At 40.4% G+C, this 18,835-nt stretch overlaps 1 protein-coding gene across 8 annotated transcripts in view; it reads left to right on the top strand.

Annotated features, from left to right (window-relative positions):
- Window positions 1-17,133, top strand: part of CREBBP (CREB binding protein) — a 95,486-nt gene extending 78,353 nt beyond the window's left edge. For 6 of the 8 annotated variants that reach the window (XM_064462070.1, XM_064462068.1, XM_064462065.1 and 3 more), the window contains 10 exons: window positions 185-252; window positions 4,313-4,463; window positions 5,329-5,475; window positions 5,905-6,018; window positions 6,457-6,622; window positions 8,067-8,234; window positions 8,949-9,068; window positions 11,491-11,652; window positions 11,931-12,212; window positions 13,921-17,133. In XM_064462070.1, the coding sequence (XP_064318140.1) occupies window positions 185-252; window positions 4,313-4,463; window positions 5,329-5,475; window positions 5,905-6,018; window positions 6,457-6,622; window positions 8,067-8,234; window positions 8,949-9,068; window positions 11,491-11,652; window positions 11,931-12,212; window positions 13,921-16,089 (3,547 nt within the window). In that variant the 3' untranslated portion in view covers window positions 16,090-17,133. The remainder of the gene's footprint in view (window positions 1-184; window positions 253-4,312; window positions 4,464-5,328; window positions 5,476-5,904; window positions 6,019-6,456; window positions 6,623-8,066; window positions 8,235-8,948; window positions 9,069-11,490; window positions 11,653-11,930; window positions 12,213-13,920) is intronic. The other 2 variants (XM_064462067.1, XM_064462066.1) reach the window with 1 other exon arrangement.
- Window positions 17,134-18,835: the final 1,702 nt, after the last annotated feature.

The raw sequence follows: 18,835 nt of genomic DNA, 5'->3' as shown, positions 1-18,835 counted from the left end.
GACTGCTTGGCAGAATTAAACCAGTTTATAAAGAGTTTGTCACTTGAAAATGGAGATACAAGCTGTTCAAATCCAGAGAAAAATATATTGTACTCTGACATTTAAATTATGGGTTCAAACGTTGGGTTTAAGTTAGCCAGTAATGGGTTTATGCTAAGTTTTTGACAATTTTTTTTACCAATAGGTTTGTCTGTGATAATTGTCTGAAGAAGACTGGTAGAACACGCAAAGAAAACAAGTTCAGTGCTAAAAGTGAGTTTGATGTTTCTATTTTTATGTTCACCTTTCTTTCCTCCTTCCACCCCTAATAGCTTTTTGATAGAGACTTTGGCTGTTACGATAGACAGTACAGGAACATATGCAAAATGGGAGGTAGTGTAGCCCAAGGATCTAGTAGCTGTCAGAATTTTAATCAACCTTCTAAAGACCTACTCTTCATGTGTCTGTGGTCAGTCTTAACACTGCTTGAGGTATTTGGCATCTATGTCCTTATTTTTCTAAGATTCAGAAAGGGGGAACAGGAGAAACATAAGGCTGCATGCACTTTACTGGCTATATTTAGACATGTTTCCATGTAGTATTGAAACTGTAGTAAATTACTGTCACCTCTGTGCCCTTCCAATAACATGTAGTAACAAGCTGTACTGCATTTCAGGTGTACTGTGGTAGTGCCAGGTACTAATGTACTTTAAAGAGCTTTTCTTGCTGCTAGAGTAGACTGTGGTGTAAGAACTGTCCGCTGGAATAAGTAACCAATTGTACTACATGTCTAGATTTTCTTGGAAATAACCATTGCCATGATCTTGTTAAAATGTGCACTAAAAAGAGCACCAAAAGCTGCAAGGTCAAGGTGTCTCGGTCTCCTTAGTTATCCTTACACAGGTGTTCCTTGCGTGCATTTAATATCAGAGAACATGATTTGGTAGCTTTTACTCATTCATGTTTTGGGGAGGGGAGGAGTAGGGGCTAGCGTTGGAAGTGCAGTGTCAGTGTCATAGAGTAGAAAAATAAAGTGAGTGTAGAAACCAAGAGGGTGATTCAGACACTTGGAACAACTAGAACTTGCAAGTACACTTGATCCCTCCCTTGTTCTTTGGTCCTTGGAAGTTCTGGGCATTACCTTGCATACTGTGACTTTGCAAGACTAAATCTTCCAAATTGTACTAAAGGAGTGTTCTTGCACTAAATGTAACTTCTTGATAACTTCATGTGTGGTTGATTGCATAATATGAGATTTGAAGGGGGATGATTTGGAGACGATAGTGCTGTATGAGACATATTTGGTTACAGTAATCAAAATGGTCTCTGGAATAACCTGATGTAAGCAAGACAGTATTGTTAAAAAGATTAAAATTAGTCTCATTAAAGAGGTTAAAATTGTAAGAGAACATGAATAAAATGATGAAATAAAAATGTAGTTTTAGATAACCATTTTAAATAGATGTCCCTTCTGTTATATGCTGCCTTTATAGTAAATAGTGATGTAAATTGTCATAAGTATGCAATTCCTTGGATGTCTGCGGTTGTTCTGTGACATTGCTTAAAGTTTGAGTAACCAGCATTTAGTTTAAGGTAACCATTCTGTTCTTTGGGGATCTGGACAGGGAAGTAATGGTGCTTTTTTTCCTTTCCATTGATCTCCATTTCCTTCTCCTTTCCCTGCTGTTTGGCTATCTTGTTTTCTTTTTCCCATGACAATTTGAATCCTGCTGCCAGCGGTAATCCACTAGTGGGCTCAGTGCTTGAGATCAGTTTTCTTTAACAGGTCCCTAGTGGGAACACAAGAACAGGGAAGGAAAGCCTGCTCTTGTCAAAACCTTGGTCTTGCTGCCGACCTAAAACCAAAAATGAGCAATGAAAGCTTGAAACATTAACAGGTTTTCTCTCCTCTCCCCCTCCCTCCCTATAAAAACCTTCACTTACTGAATTGCCATCAATGCTTCCACTCTCTCAAGCATGCTGGCACAATTGCTAATAATCGAGATAGCGTGTCCCTCAGCTGCAAGCTATTGCTTCGCCATTATGTTAACATTCATATTCCTATTATGTATTAAGTAAAATTTATTATCTTAACCACATCGCAAGTAAGTTGCATAGAGCTGACTGATAGCATGCCAAATATAACCTATAAAGCAGTGTAGAACTGGATTATGCTGTGAAATTCCTGACTTTTAAAGTATTTTTCTTACTAAGAAAATCTACAAATATATACTTAACCAGTAGCTAATGCAGAGATATTCAAAGACAAAAGATATCCTGACAAATAAGTCACCCAAAGTAGTTTCCTGACAAAAAGACACAGTAAGCCAGAAGTCTGACTTTCTTCCTATCTGTCTGATTACTCATCCAGTAACAAATGTCTGGCCATTGATACTGCAACAAAGCTTCTGTACTCAAGCAGCCTGAAAGCCTTCTATGTTGTTACTGGTTTGGATGCCTTTTTTCAAGTTTGCACAGCAGCTTTCATTGAGACTTGAGCTTTTATTGGCAGTACATATGTTAGGGGTGTCCAAGAACCAAAATCTAGTTGCTTTCTGAAAGGATTTGCATGTCCTGATATATCAAAATATGCGGCTTTTAGATCCTTTCCTTATAGTGCATGTAATCTTAATGCTGCCTATTTCTTTTATCATCTTATCTGGTCTTTTTTGTTTTGTTTTCAAGTCCTAATGCATTGCAGCATAAGGAAGGAAGCAGATATGCTTTGGTTGCTTAGCATTGGAAAGATGATAAAACGAAAACACGACAAGACAGTAGAGTTAACTAAAATGGCTTTCTAAAATTGTACCAACTCATTAGCTGAAATGGAGCCGTTCCTGGTTTTTTCTGTTTGTCTTTGGAGAAATCAACAAAACTAATTTATTCAGACAATATTTGTGAATTTTCTTTAAAATTCTTTTAATTTCCTTTAAAATCAATCCCCTTCTATTATATGTGGAAAGCCCAATATATTGTAGTGGGCTGGGAAACACTGGAAAAGGCAGTGTATTGGTAAAGGCCATAATGTATTTTTACTTCAATCTGCCTTTAAATTTAATTATTGGCTTCCAGGTAAATTATGTTTAGACTGTGTTCTGCTGGTTTTAACCACAGAATCTCACTGGACATGGAAACAGACTAAAAGATATAAAACAAGATAGCTGTGTTTGGCAATTTCTATAAACTGATTGTAAAATAAGGTACTTACATACTTAAAATTTTAAAGTGAGATCTTCCTTTGAGTATATGTAGCTTTTTCACCAGTATTGGAGCCTAAAATAATTTTTAGCATAGATATTTCACTGCAGCATTCTATATGCAAGCTCAGTAGTCAGGAAAAAGAACCAACAGCCTTATGTCAGTAGCCAAATAATAACTGAAAAATTAATCAATGGAGAGCTGAAAATTAAATGCATTTTAGTAAAACGAACATCTGGAGGTTGCGCCATCACTTTGGAGAAGATAGCAGATTGACCATAAAAATTAAGTAGAAATACAAGTTGGTAAATAAGTACAGTAGGATAAGAGAAATAGTCCTAAATCTTCAAGTCAAAAGAGTGTTCTATGTCTGTTTTCTTACCTTAAACCAAAATCTTCATCCTAATTTCTGTAATTTGTTGTGGATTTATTTGAAAAACATTGCATCCTGTAACACTACAAAAACAGCTATCCCCACAAAAGCTAATTGTAGATGTAAAGACTGAGAGGGGATCTGGACAATATGTGGACTTGAACTTTTACAGACCTCTATCACTGTGCAAGAACTATTTACGCTTTATGTGCAGATTACTGTAACTGTTCAATCTAAAAGAGCTCTCTTGAAAAGAAAAGAAAAAGCAATGAAATCTCCATTGAAGTCAAAAGGCTTTTCATTTCTGTTGATTTGCTTTGCTTTGCTTGAAAAGGTGTGGCATTAAGCCAGATCTATAAAGTGATGTAATCTCTGTCAAACAGCCAGATAGTGTTTTTGTTAGGAGAAAACATTTGCAGTGTTCATAAAATAAGCCTGCAAATTTAAAAATGCTATGTAAAGCCTTCTTTGTTAGTTCACTTAACTAAGTAATTTTCCCACTCTAGTGGTTTTAGCTTCCATGTTAGGGTGTGAACACTTTTAAGGCTTGGGTAAAAACACGGATGGTTTTGCTTTTTAAATTTTGGCTGCATAAATAAAATCATTCAATTTCCATATGGATGTAAAACAAAGGGAATAAACCCAACTTCTATACAGGAAAGCAAGCTGAAAGACCCTACAAGCATGGTAACACCCTGAACTTAACAGTGATTTCTCCAGTGTTAACATTTCTGTTGTCATGTTCTCCCCCTTTATTTCTAGGGCTACAGACTACGCGTTTAGGAAACCATTTGGAAGACAGAGTAAACAAATTTTTGCGGCGACAGAATCACCCTGAAGCTGGAGAGGTCTTTGTCAGAGTAGTAGCAAGTTCAGATAAGACAGTAGAAGTTAAACCAGGAATGAAATCCAGGTTAGTTCTATTAATTATAATAAATGCAATCTGGATTTTTTTTTTCTTCTTTAATTTTGAAGGCTCCCTGCATAAATATCGCAGAACTGTGCCAATTTGCACCCTAATCCCTTTGCACATTTTTTGAAACTTTGGAAAAAGTAAGTAAGATTGTGAGAGGTTAAAAAAAGCAGCATGCAGTAAATGAACTCAGAGGAGGTGGCAACTGTATTTTGACTGTTGCAAGGGGGGGAGTAGCAGGAACATTCTGGTTTTGGTCATAATGCTATGACTATATTACTAAATTTTGAGGGAGAGTCTGACCACATTTTGGTTAGCATTACAGAATTCATCGCTTAGTTTGGAATGGTTGCTGAGATTCTGTTCCTTAATTTTGTTGTATTTTCATAAATACTTTAGCTTTCAGAAGCTATTTTTAATTTGCTTCATCGTAAATGAAGGATTTTGGCTTTAGTTCATAAAGACAGTGTTTACGTGACAACTCTTCATCATAATGCATCAGATTTTCTACTCTGTGACATATTTAAAGGCTTGCTGTTTTTGAGGATGCTCCTGTACTCAATGCTTGCCTGTTCAGTCATATGTTAACTATACATGTTTCTGTGAGTTTTATAGTAACAGATCTTGCATTGACAGGAACTCCCTGTTTTAATACAGCTCTGATCTGACCCTATTTAACTTCTGCGTAAAAACTTCTAATGACTTAAACATAAGATTAAAAATAATTTCCTCATTCTAGGAGGACACTGTTTAATTATTAAACTTCTTGTTCTTTTTTTTGTTTTGGTTTGGTTTTTTGGGGTTTGGGTTTTTTTTTTTTTTTTTTTTTTTTTTTCCTGTTCCTTCCTGCCATCCTTTCCTTCAGATTTGTGGACTCTGGTGAGATGTCAGAATCTTTCCCTTACCGTACCAAAGCTCTGTTTGCATTCGAGGAGATAGACGGAGTAGATGTATGCTTCTTTGGCATGCATGTACAGGAGTATGGCTCAGATTGCCCCCCTCCAAACACAAGGTACTCTTTCATTTCTATACCAGTGGTGCATGCACAGCGAACACCTTGCTCCGTTCATGGGACAATTACTCTCAAATACAGAAGACTGGGAGATACATTTCAATTCTGTGGCACAAATAAGTCATACTGTGTGACTGCAGATTACTTTGAAGGGGAAAACAAGTATCACAACAAAAGTGTTAGTTTTTTGTATTCTTTATTTAATTTTGCCTCTCACTGTATATTCTTGACGTCTAAAAAAAGGTACCCATCTTTTGAGAACTGTTTATACCATGTTAAGTTGCCTAAATATGCATTAAAATAATGTCATTATTATTTTTTTTGTTCAGTATGGCTGTATATGTATCTGTTAGAAAATTCAGTTCTCGGTAGACAAAACAGACATTCAGCCATCCATGATCTTCTATCATTCTTCTCTCATTACTATAGGCGTGTGTACATATCGTATCTAGATAGTATTCATTTCTTCCGCCCCCGTTGTCTCCGAACTGCAGTTTATCATGAAATCCTTATTGGGTATTTGGAGTACGTGAAGAAACTTGGGTAAGTGAGATCTTTGTAAAGAAAGAAATCTTTTTTCTTAGTATTTTTTTAATCCAGGATGCCAAGTAGCTTTTCACTTGGGAATGGTCTCTTTCCTTCTGCCCTCTCTGAGATATGTAGAACACATGCCTCTTCTGCAGTAGAGAGAGAAATTTGGGTTTTATCACTAATGCGGTTTTTCTGTTGTTAGGATTCTTAAACTGACGGCATATCATTCTATCAGAGGGTCACTTGACATTTGATATTCATCATTATACCCCAGTCCTTTTCTCATATCTTGTATAGAAAGAGGTTATTGCTGCAGCATCTCCATTACAAAGAAAAAAGAAAAGGGGGGGAAAAATAGGCAGAGGTCTGAATTTATGTCTCAGTTTGAGTTAATTTTAAGGTGATAGCCAAAGTAGTTAAGATTTTTTTCTTCTTGTGTGTAAAATGCAGGTATGTGACAGGACACATCTGGGCCTGTCCCCCAAGTGAAGGAGATGACTATATTTTTCACTGCCATCCACCTGATCAGAAAATACCCAAACCCAAACGTTTGCAAGAATGGTATAAGAAGATGCTGGATAAGGCATTTGCTGAGAGAATCATTCATGACTACAAGGTTTGCTCCTGTTTACTTCCTGAATTAATTTTTATGGGCTTTTCATTTGAAGGTAGCTGATACTGTTTCATAATGCATGAAACTGTGGTAGTGTTGTACAAGGGGTTTTATTCTCAGCTAGTGTCTTCATTTACTTAGATTTTCTGGAGGTTCTGCCTTCCAGAATGAAAATTCCTTAGATTTGGTTTCTGCATTAAGAGAAGTGTGCAAGAGGCTGCCTTCTCCTCCTTGTCTTTCACTGCAGTCTTTTAGGCAAGGAAAGATGTAACTTGTTAGGGTTTATACAAGTTGTTTGTTTATGGTGATTCTGGAGGAACAGGTGGAATACTGGCCCTCACTAGTGTGAAATAAAAAATTGCCTATAAAACAGCTTCTTCACTTGAAGATAAAAAGGTTGATTTTCATAATTGGAGAATATCGCACATGTACCCAAGTTAAAGATGGCAAAGGTAGCATTTGCTACTACTTACATGCTAAAATTAACAAGAATTTCTTAATGGTAGCAACAGTGCTGGAAAAAATTTGATGTTTTGATTGCAAGTGACAGTTACTAAATGTGTGGAAAAGAACAGCATATAGCAAGCCTTGTCTTCTCATCCGGTGTAGCAAAGAGCCAGAAAATCTGTGTCTCTCCTAATAAGGTGGTCTTTAATGAATCCAGAGAAGAAAATTGGCTAGTCTTGTATCTGCTCATTAAATGCAATGCACTTAAAGAAGAAAATCCATCTCCAGAACAACTGTATAAAGTACCTGTTCCTTTTCAGACTACCTCATCCTCCCAGTGATCCCCAGGCTTTCTGGCCAGGTGGTCCATAGAGCTTCAGCCAGTGGTCAGCGAAGGACACAGGCTGCGCCCAGCCCCCCTACCGCAACCAGACTTTAATATTCTTGTGTGTAATAATTGGCCACTGCAGTCAGTGATTCTTCCTGGAGTTATCAGGCTAATTGCATATATGACGCACAACCCACACCCATGCATTGAAGTGCTTAACGTGCTTTCAGATTTGTAGGGAAAGGGCTGTATGAGATGCATTTGCTGTCACTAGAACAGTTCCTGCTCTTGTCCAGGAGCAGTGTAAGAAAAGCAAAGCGGTGTAGGCTTCATTTTTAGTTGGTGTGGTTACCAGAGAGGGGTTTGTTATGTTTTCAAGGGGTATCTTAGTCTCTCCCATCATGTCAGGAGCACGAACCAATTGTATGGTGGAGGTTCAGGAGAGCCTCAGCAGCTGTCTTTCTAAGATGCAACAGGGAGTGGGCTGTTATCAGTATTGCCGGGCCAGTTCTTTGAGCTGCACCCAGAAAAGGAGGCCTGCCGGGAGTGGGCCATGGGCTGTAAGTGAGGCACAGCTGTTCTGTGTAGCCCTGGATCATGTCTCTGGTTCTCTTCTCTGTCCTAAGTGGTCTTCATTTATTTATTTTTGGTATTGTGTAATACGCTTAACAGGACATCTTCAAACAAGCAACAGAGGACAGGCTGACAAGTGCCAAGGAGCTGCCTTACTTTGAGGGTGATTTCTGGCCCAATGTGCTGGAAGAAAGCATTAAGGAGTTGGAGCAGGAAGAGGAGGAAAGAAAAAAGGAAGAAAGTACTGCAGCTAGTGAAACAACAGAGGTGAGTTTATTTGATATGCTATAATGGCTTCTAGTTCACAAAGATTAAAACTAACACTTTAATAAATTAGAGTTCACATCCAGTAAACTAGAAAAGGTCATTAACATCTTTAAATCAGGTTTCCCTTTAACTGCACTTCTGGTTTTCTTCTTCGATAACAAATATGGTGATGGCTTGGTTTCTTGGGTTTTTTTTTGGTTGTGTGTGGTTTGTTTTGTTTTTTTTTTTATATTTTTAACAGAATCAGAAGTCAGTTACGTGAGTTCAGCATCTCTGTTCTCAGAAATGTGTTGAGCTACTTTTGGATTGCATCATGACTGCTACGTTTGCTTGCAGTCATTTGGCTGAGCCTCTGGTTCACACCTTTTCAAATAACCTTCAGTATTCATATTTTGAAAGACGCTGTATTTTTCAAAGCTGAATGAAATTTTGCTGTTATTTAAGCCAAGGTACTTGTAGTCATTTGCAACAGTAGGGAGCTGAAATTTAAAAGTATTTATTGCAAACTTTGCATTGGTGTGAAACGCTGATCCTGATGGTGGTGGTCCTCCCACCAGCATTCTCTTTGTATATTTAACACAAAAACCAACCTTACTTTCTCAGGGTCCTGGCCAGAGTTTCATTATTCATTTTTATTTCTGTTGTGATTGTATCTGTATCCAAATGGTCTTTGCACTTTTATACGTTGTTTTTTTTTTTACTTCTGGTTTGTAGCAAGGTGTTTTGCAAATAAATAGGGTAGGAAAATCTGAAGTCTACCAGACTGAAGTGGAACCAAAAAATTCCAATGGGAAGGACTGCATTCAGCTTAGATGCCATGACAATTTGGATACAGTATGTATTATGTGTGATTGACATGAAAGTTATAGACCGTAATCCATCAATTTCATTATGTCAGAAAATTCCTTCCATTTAAACCTCAGCAGCTCCTTCAGAGCTAATGTAGATTGTTGCTGTGTTTTTTATGGAACCATAAAGTTAATAGTTTTCACTTTGTTCCTTCTGAATGAAACTTTTAATACTGAAATATTTCAACAAATATAGCAGTATAAAAGGAACTGAAAGACAAGGTTTGGAATTTAAGTTGCAGTCCTCTTGCTAATCGCTTTCAGTAAATCATAGAATGCCCTTCCAGTGCAAACACCAGTGTAAACCTCTACATCTAAGAGGGGGAAAAAAGGGTGTTTTAAGATGCCCAGAACAGCTAACTGTGTGAAATTCTTACAAGTTGTTTGCCCAAAGTGAGAAGACGCAGCCTTGGCTGTTAACATCCCTGTGTTCCCACTTAAGGCCACTGATGTTGCTTGGGCTAGCGGGGGAACAAAATCTGCATCCAAGTTGCAGAAGGTGTTATCCAAGAATTGAACAAAAAACGTAACAGTGTGGTCTTTGCCACTTGGCTCAGAAAAAGGATTGAAATTAAAAGCATGCAAACTTCTCCAGTGCAGTCACCTAAACTTGTGTAACTATGGAGGAAGCTATGCCCAGCAATGGGGATCTCCACATGTAGAAGCACTTGATGACTATTTGCAATTTGGCTTTTATTGGGATGGTACCGAATGTGTCTATCTTTTCTTAAATTCTTAGTCTTAAACTTTGTGTATGTGGAGAGAGAGCTTTGTAAAATTCAACACATGCTGAGAGTATCAGCTAAAGAGAATCTCAAGAGGTGCTAAATATTCAGAAGTTCTTGAAGAAGGCTCTGAAGGGACAAGGCTCACTGAGTAACCGTGCTGGCAGCATCTCTGGCAAACCTAGCCGAATATGTGAAATGCTATCGAAGTGTAGTACAAAAACAATCTTACAACTTCGTAAAACATTTTGGAATAGCTTTGTACAACTGACCAAACCTAAACTTGTTAAAAGGTGGAGTAGAAATAAAACTTTGAATTGTCCTGTCTGCTAAGTTTCAATCTATTCTTCCTTTGGTGTTTACGTTTTAAAATCTATGTTGATGTTCTAGAATGCATAGGTGAAGGAGGATGTACCCTAATTCCATCAGAGGGGTAGAAAATTTTGGTGAAAAGAAGTCAAGATGGGAATATCCAATAGCTCATTTCTGAATACCTTCAAATCACTTCGAGTTCTGTCTGGTTTCCCATAAAACAGTATAGTTTTAATTTGCAAACAGGTTTGGTCAAAAAGTCAATAAAATTAGTTACAGAAAAAACAAGATTGGACAGGGGATTTCTGTCTAAACCTAACTAATGGAATGGAAGGATAGATAGATATATGGAATGTATTCATATATTCATATATGTCTATAAAAGGGAAGGCTAAATACATAAATATGTATGTAATTGCTTTCTTCAGTTGGAATATTTTTGTTTGAATAAATATGCTTGCAGATAAACCCAGTGTTTGCTTGTACATAGTGTTCATGAAACATCTGTGCACATGTGTGTGTATATATATCTCCAAGTATTTCAGTAGCTTATTCTTAATACTGTGATAGCCAACTTGTAGCAGTTAGGGGATTTTTACTGAGTGGCGAGCTCCCTGCTGAGGGCTTGGGTTTTTATTTTTCAAGGACATGAGAAGTTTGAAAGTTATTTGTGTTTTCCCAGGTCACGTAAATAGCATCATCTGCTATTTTTTACCCGCTTTACTTACATCTAGTATTCACTATATGGTCACTGTGGTCTGTGTTGTTGTAACTTAGACACAAGTGTAGGTTTGGGGGAATTCTTTTTTTGTTTGGTTTTGGGGGTTTTTTGTGTTGCATATGCAGCAGTAGGTCTTCAGGGTGGAGAATAATGTATTTTGTTAATTTCAAATCCAGCATGTTCTTATTTGTGTACTAGCTCTAAATTTGGTTGATAAAAACAAACAAAAGTAGCTGAAGCAAGTACGTGAAACCCCAAATACACAATGAAGCAAGGTATTGCGCTTCTGGAAGTCCTTTTTATTTGTAACTCATTTTATGATCGAATTTGTGTAAGATCTTGTAAAGCAAGCAGTGGAAGGTGTTTGAGAAGGAAAAATAAGTGTAAGATACAAATTATTTAAGATATATATATACACTTTTGAAAGCCATTTAAAAATGTTTTTGATTTGTTTGCCTATCAGTTTTTGGCTTCGTGTTTGTTTTTTTTTTTCTCCTCCTGGAAGATAGGGTATATTTAAAACGGTATGGCTGATTTGCAGGCATTGGAACAAAGTTCTATTATTGACAACAGAGGTGTTGCACTTCTAGCTACAGTGAATGGGAGGCAGCTCTGTAATGTGTAACATCTTTCCTATGCATTTATTGCAGGGAAGCCAGGGTGACAGCAAAAATGCCAAGAAAAAGAACAACAAAAAAACCAACAAGAATAAGAGCAGCATCAGCAGAGCTAACAAGAAGAAACCCAGCATGCCAAATGTGTCCAATGATCTGTCTCAGAAGCTGTATGCCACTATGGAGAAGCATAAAGAGGTACTGTCAAAATAAGCTGTGTAAAGAGAAGATTTCATGCCTGTAAATCCAGGCATGATGATGGTCAGAACCTAAAAGTCAGGAGGAGTAAAGCTTGTGATTGCACTAGAACTTTTCTGTTGTGTAACAACAAATTGGAAGAGATTAGCCTAAACTAAGTTAATTAGATAACATTTGTAGCACACCATTACTGCAACAGAACATGAGCTTTTTTCTGCAAGATTATCTAACCTCATTGATAATTTTTTTTTTCCTTCCCCTACCCCATTTATCTGCAGGTCTTTTTTGTGATTCATTTACATGCTGGGCCTGTAATTAACACTCTGCCTCCCATTGTGGACCCTGATCCATTACTTAGCTGTGATTTGATGGATGGGCGAGATGCCTTCCTCACCTTAGCCAGAGATAAGCACTGGGAGTTCTCCTCACTACGCCGATCCAAATGGTCCACGCTCTGCATGCTGGTAGAGCTACATACTCAAGGGCAGGATCGCTTTGTCTATACGTGCAATGAGTGCAAACATCATGTGGAAACAAGGTGGCATTGCACTGTCTGTGAGGTAGGTGTATATCACCAGAGACTTCTGCTCTCTTCTCTCCCTACAGCCAAGCTTGATTTTTTTTTTTTTAATTGCCCCAAAGTTCCTCCAAATTAAGCCTATCCTAATAAAAGGGCTGCTAAGCCTCAAGGGAAGGTGACTACCACAGTGGGGTACCTCTTCTCCTAGAATAAGTGCCTTTAGTTTCTCGACAAGAAAGATGCTGGTGCTCTGGAACAGCTACTGCTGCATTGTTTATTCCACTATGGCTCCTCTGCATAGGCAAGTTTTTTACTTAATTTTAAAGAACTTTAAGACAAGGTGGTAGGGTTTGACTGCATCAGACTAGTCCAAACATGCAGGGCACTAGCTCATCCATGTTAAATGGATGTCCACAAGAGAAGTGAGCCTACCTTCCTGCAAGGTAGCTTTTGTTCCACTTTGTACATGGTACTCCATTTTGCGAGGAGCACAGCTGGGTGCAGGTCCAGGCTGCTGCAAAGCTGTGTGAGGAGGCTGCCACAGCTCTTCATCATTGTCTCTTTGGCCCAGCATTAGGGGTTGCCTGCCCTTCAGGTCAGCCCAAATAATTGCTTCCTAACCTGGCTCAATGCTTTTAATGACTCGTCCCTTTACAGCATAGATTGCTTCCTCTGAACTATGTTAGAGAGCAATTATGCGTGGAGTTATACTGGTGAACTTGAGGAGTTGGTAGCCTCTGCAGGGCTTGTGATGACCTCTGGCTGTAGCAGGAAAAAAAAAATCAAAAAATAACTTTGTAAAGTGCAGCCTAGTTTTTACACTGCAAGCTATTGCCAGGTTTGTGGTGGGAGAGTCTCAGTCCCTCTGAGGAAAGCATTGAACAGGGCTTCTTTAGGCAAGACTGTAGGAAATGGATCGAACACACAGGGGAGTTAAGTGGTGGAAGGAGGTATGGCCTTTAGTTTTCTTCTGGGTACTTCTGTATATGGGAGTACCCTTCTTCCAGCAGAAAAAAAAGGACAGGACAGTGAAAATGGGGGGTTGAGCAGGTTTTCAGATCAGTATCTGTCTTAGCATGAAACTTGCACTTGATTTGAGGGTCATTTTAGAGATTAAAAAATACATATTTCAGTGTAGTAATTATTAGTCAGTAATTACACAAAGAACAGCTAAATGGAGAGCAAAACTACTACTTAGGCAGTGACAGTAGGTTTGTCTTGCTAGTTAGAGGTTTTGGCCCTTCTTATGTAGGTACCCCAGTAGACATTACAGAGGAATAAACAGTTCCTGTCATCCAAAGGGGAGAAACAAAAAAAACCAAATTCTCCAAGACTTTTTTTTGTAATAAAACAAAGACACAACTACAGCCCCTATTGGCGTTGTTACCCACCATAGCCAAGACTTGTGATTGCAGGCTGGCTTTGCTGAGGCAGCCAACATCTGCCCTCAGCTGCCCAGCACTTCCTGCCCCAAACATCCACTCCCACTGTCATGGTGACTCCATAGGCTATGCAGCCACTTCTTTACCTCAGTGCACCAGGTGTAAATTGAAACAGGCAGTTGTTCACAGCATGTGGCTGTTGTCGTGCTTTTGTTCTGCTCTGTGTTTGTACCCACTGAAACCCAAAGTGCGCTTCCACAGCAGGCTCATGTTGCTCAGCTAGCACCACTCTTTACTGTTCTGCTCTTTTGCTGGTATAGTTAGTGCTCTGTAGACAACTGCACTCTGGGTTTTCTTTGCTTTCAGGACTACGACCTCTGCATTAACTGCTACAACACTAAGAGCCATGACCACAAGATGGTTAAGTGGGGCCTGGGTCTGGATGATGAGAGCAACAGCCAAGGAGAGCAACAGTCAAAGAGCCCCCAGGAGTCGCGACGACTGAGCATCCAGCGCTGCATACAGTCCCTTGTCCATGCCTGTCAGTGCCGCAATGCCAACTGCTCATTGCCATCCTGCCAGAAGATGAAACGGGTTGTCCAGCACACCAAGGGCTGCAAGCGCAAGACCAACGGTGGCTGTCCAGTGTGCAAACAGCTCATAGCTCTTTGCTGCTACCATGCCAAACACTGCCAAGAGAACAAATGCCCTGTGCCATTCTGCCTCAATATCAAACACAAACTTCGACAGCAGCAGATACAGCATCGCCTGCAGCAGGCTCAGCTCATGCGCAGAAGGATGGCTACCATGAACACCCGAAATGTGCCTCAGCAAAGTTTGCCTTCTCCTACCTCAGCAACGCCTGGTACCCCTACACAGCAGCCAAGTACACCACAAACACCGCAGCCTCCTCCCCAGCCCCAGCCTTCCCCTGTAAGTATGTCACCGGCTGGCTTTCCCAGTGTGTCGAGAACTCAGCCCCCTACCACTGTTTCAACAGGAAAACCTGCAAATCCGGTTTCTGCACCTCCACCTCCGGCTCAGCCTCCACCGGCCGCGGTGGAAGCGGCTCGGCAGATTGAGAGAGAAGCTGCCCAGCAGCAGCAGCAGCTCTACAGGGTCAACAACATTAACAATGGCTTGCCTCCTGGGCGCCCAGGACTAGTAAACCCAACAGTGGGTTCAGTGAACCAGATGCAGCAAGTCAGCATGAATGTACCCCGGCCCAACCCTGTAAGTGGTCCAGTGATGTCCAACATGCAGCCTGGACAATGGCAGTCACCTCCAATGCCGCAGCAGCAACCAATGCAGCCAGGAATGGCAAGACCAGTTATGCCAATGGCGACACCACAAGCAGTGGCTGGGCCAAGGATGCCAGGTGTGCAGCAGCCTCCACGGAGCATCCCCCCGAATGCACTTCAGGACTTACTGAGGACCTTGAAATCACCGAGTTCTCCACAGCAGCAGCAGCAAGTTCTTAATATCCTTAAATCCAATCCTCAGCTTATGGCAGCTTTTATAAAGCAAAGAACAGCCAAATACGTGGCTAACCAGCCTGGGATGCAGCCGCAAGCAGGCATACAGCCCCAGCCTGGGATGCAGCAGCCACAGACTGGCATGCAACAGCCAGGCATGCACACTCAAGCAGGACTGCAGAACATGAACGCGATGCAAGCAGGAGTGCAGAGACCGAGCGTTCCTCCCCAGCAGCAAGGGATAGGCGCTATGAATCCCCAGGGACAAGCGATAAACATCATGAACCCCAACCACAACCCTAGCATGGCAAACATGAGTCCGCAGTACAGAGAAATACTGAGGCGGCAATTACTGCAGCAGCAGCAGCAACAGCAGCAGCAGCAAGGAGGGGCTGGCATGGCAGGAGGGATGGCAGGACATAACCAGTTCCAGCAGCCTCAAGGACCAGGAGGTTACCCTCAAGCCATGCAGCAGCAGCGGATGCAGCAGCATATATCGATACAGGGGGGTTCCATGGGACAGATGGCTCAGATGGGACAGCTGAACCAGATGGGCCAGCCCGGCATGGGGGCTGATGGCACTCCCAACATCCAGCAAGCGCTGCAGCAGCGGATCCTGCAACAGCAGCAGATGAAACAGCAGATAGGGTCCCCTGGCCAGCCTAACCCCATGAGCCCACAGCAGCACATGCTCTCAGGACAACCGCAGGCTTCTCATCTCCCAGGCCAGCAGATTGCCACCTCCCTCAGCAACCAGGTGCGGTCCCCAGCACCTGTTCAGTCTCCCCGTCCCCAGTCCCAGCCACCACATTCCAGCCCATCACCCCGGATACAGCCCCAACCATCACCTCACCACGTCTCTCCCCAGACTGGTTCCCCCCACCCAGGACTTGCAGTCACTATGGCTAGCTCCATGGATCAGGGACACTTGGGCAACCCAGAACAGAGTGCAATGCTTCCACAACTAAACACCCCAAACAGGAGTGCGTTGTCTAACGAATTGTCTCTGGTCGGTGACACCACCGGGGACACATTAGAAAAATTTGTGGAGGGTTTGTAGCATTATGGGAGCATCACTTTTTTTTCTTTCGTGTTCTTGGACATTTTGTACTGAAAATTCAGACATCTGGGTTGTTTTGAATCCTGGATGGAACTGCTGCTTCCTACACCTGGAAGAATGAATTGCTGTTAAAAAAAAATATAAAATTAAAAAAAACAAACAAACAAACAAAACAAACAAACAAAAAAAACCAATACAAAGAATATATTTTTTTGTTAAAGCCAGGCTGTTAAAATATCTGGTCCTTTTGTGGGTTTTTTTGGTTTTTATTTTTTTGTTGCTGTTGGCTCATACCTTTTTTTTATCGGGGAAAACAAGTTCATTATATTCATATTTTTTATTTGTATTTTCAAGACTTTAAACATTTGAGTTTAAAAGAAGAAAAAAATAATATTCAGAAACTGTTTCCTGAAATAATGCAACATTATAGTGTATCCCGGTAACTTTGACATGTTGCGGGAAGATTTTTGTTTTTTCTATAGTGAACTCTGCAGGCGTTTGAAGTATTACCCCTGGGAAGATAGGAATTGACTCTTGCACACAAAACCACACATTGGCCAATGCCAAAATCCTTGTCTTGCAGATGTAGAAATTGTTGCTTTGTTTCTCTGATAAAACTGGTTTTAGATGAAAATAGGGATGATCACTCTTAGACCGTGCTGATTTGAATAGAGAAGAAGCATTCTTTTCTTTCTTTCTTCTGTGTGAAACTTGAAATGAGGAAAAGCAATTCTAGTGTAAATCATGCAAGCGCTATAATTACTATAAATAAGAAAATCCAAGAAGATTCAATCACTGTATAGAATGGTAAAAAAAAAAACAAACTCATTTCTTATAATATCATATTGTTAAATAAACTGTGTGCAACAGACAAAAAAGGGTGGTCCTTCTTGAATTCATGTACATGGTATTAACACTTAGTGTTTGGGGTTTTTGTTATGAAAATGCTGTTTTCAACATTGTATTTGGACTATGCATGTCTTTTTTCCATTGTATATAACGTATTGCTTAAAATTGATATAAATTACTGAAGTTTTTAACATGTATTCTGTTCTTTAAAATCCATGTAAGAATGTTTAAGGTTTTTATTTATTTATATATTTTTTGATCATGTTCTTTGTAAGACATGGCTATGAATATTCACTCATTACCCGGAGAGCAGCCAGAGGCATCGATAGGAGCGGCACGATACATGGAGTATTGTAGGTAGCATGTCTGTTTTACAACACCCTTTAGTGGTTTTTTCCTTTTCGGGGAGGGAGAGGAGGGGAATGGTTTCCATACATTGACTATTTGCAGGTGTTCATCCATAAGGGTTAACTGGAATAAATTATTAATAGCCGTTGCTTTTAAAAAAACTGCATTAATTTAGAGAAGGATCACCAATGAAAGGAAAATAGAGAGTACTGAGTTAATTCTAGGCTAATTTATTTAGTCTACAGTAAAATATGAACCTATTGACTTTAACACTATTTTTCTGCTGTTAACTCTGAGTCTAGATTTGAGGGTTTTCTGTGGAATAAAAAATAACAAACCATGTACATGTTCCCTTTAATATCCTGTCACCATGCCCTCATGTTCCTGGGATACTTGCCCCTCCTCCCTGCAATGAATTACTTTCTTGGAGTTAAGAAGTCCAGGGAAGCTTTCCCAGTGTAGGTGTGAGCTAAAACTCCGACTAGCCTAAAATGCCATCTTTCGGACCTTGAGGCTTCTCGATTACATGCGACCAACACGGGATTCGCAGCAAACCCAGCAAGCTATCCCACCCAGCAGCTGCTGCCGCTCCAGCAGGGAGCACCAGGCACACTTGGCTTTTCACGTTAAGTTAGCGCTTTCTCCAGCCTTAACGTTTTTATTGGAATGATGTTGGGGGAGGAGGGGGCAGGGGAGGGGGAGAAGAGCAAATGATTTCTCCTGACTTTTATCCCCGTACTGTGAAAATAGTAGTGCGCTGCAGCGCTGCTTCATTATTTTTAACAGTAGAGGGTCTCTGCTTAAACTTTTTCTTGCAAACTTTTAACTATTGTATCTTTTTCACCACCGTTGGATTCATCTGCCCATGCAATTGTCTTCAGCAATTCAAGATGTCAAAATCTGGGGCTGGGGTGAGGTCAGTGAACACTAACCCAAAGCTTGTCCAAAAGAAACCGCTGTTAAAAAAAAAAAAAAAAAAAAAAAAAAACCGAAAAAAGATAGAAAGCCCTGATGCTGTGTCTCATGCTGTGTACTTAAAAAGAGGAAAAATACTATATTTGTGATCAAAAAGAGGAAACTTGAAATGTGCTGGTGTTTCTAATAAAAGCTGGTAAAACTGCTTGGATTGAAGGATGGTTCCGCTTGGCTGGTGCCCGCCAGGAGCAGCGAAGCCTGACACCCAAGGTTAAGATAACTGCACTCAGTCTTGCCAATACCTTTAAGTAGCATCCATTTTAAAAATGCCGGCACCGCTTCTGGATTTGGATAAGCGAAGTCCCGTTCGGAGCGCAGAGGGGTGGCTCTTGGGCTGTAGCTCCCTTGGGTCCCACTCCTGGGGAAAAGCGGAAAAAACCAACCTGATGGGAAGCAAATGCCAGAATATTTTTAAGTACAACCGGACGTATGTTGAAAGCACAAAGCAAGGGATAGATTCAAATCTAATAACCCCAGCTTGATGCAGCAATTGTAGGTAAGGGCAGGTATTTTACCAGGGAGAGAAGGGAAGTGTGAGGCTCAAGTGAAATATGAGGCGGGGCTGGGCTTGGTA

This window comes from Phalacrocorax carbo, chromosome 10, assembly GCF_963921805.1.
Source record: "Phalacrocorax carbo chromosome 10, bPhaCar2.1, whole genome shotgun sequence".
NCBI classification, from domain to species: domain Eukaryota; kingdom Metazoa; phylum Chordata; class Aves; order Suliformes; family Phalacrocoracidae; genus Phalacrocorax; species Phalacrocorax carbo.
This window is presented reverse-complemented; position numbering and strand designations above follow the sequence as displayed.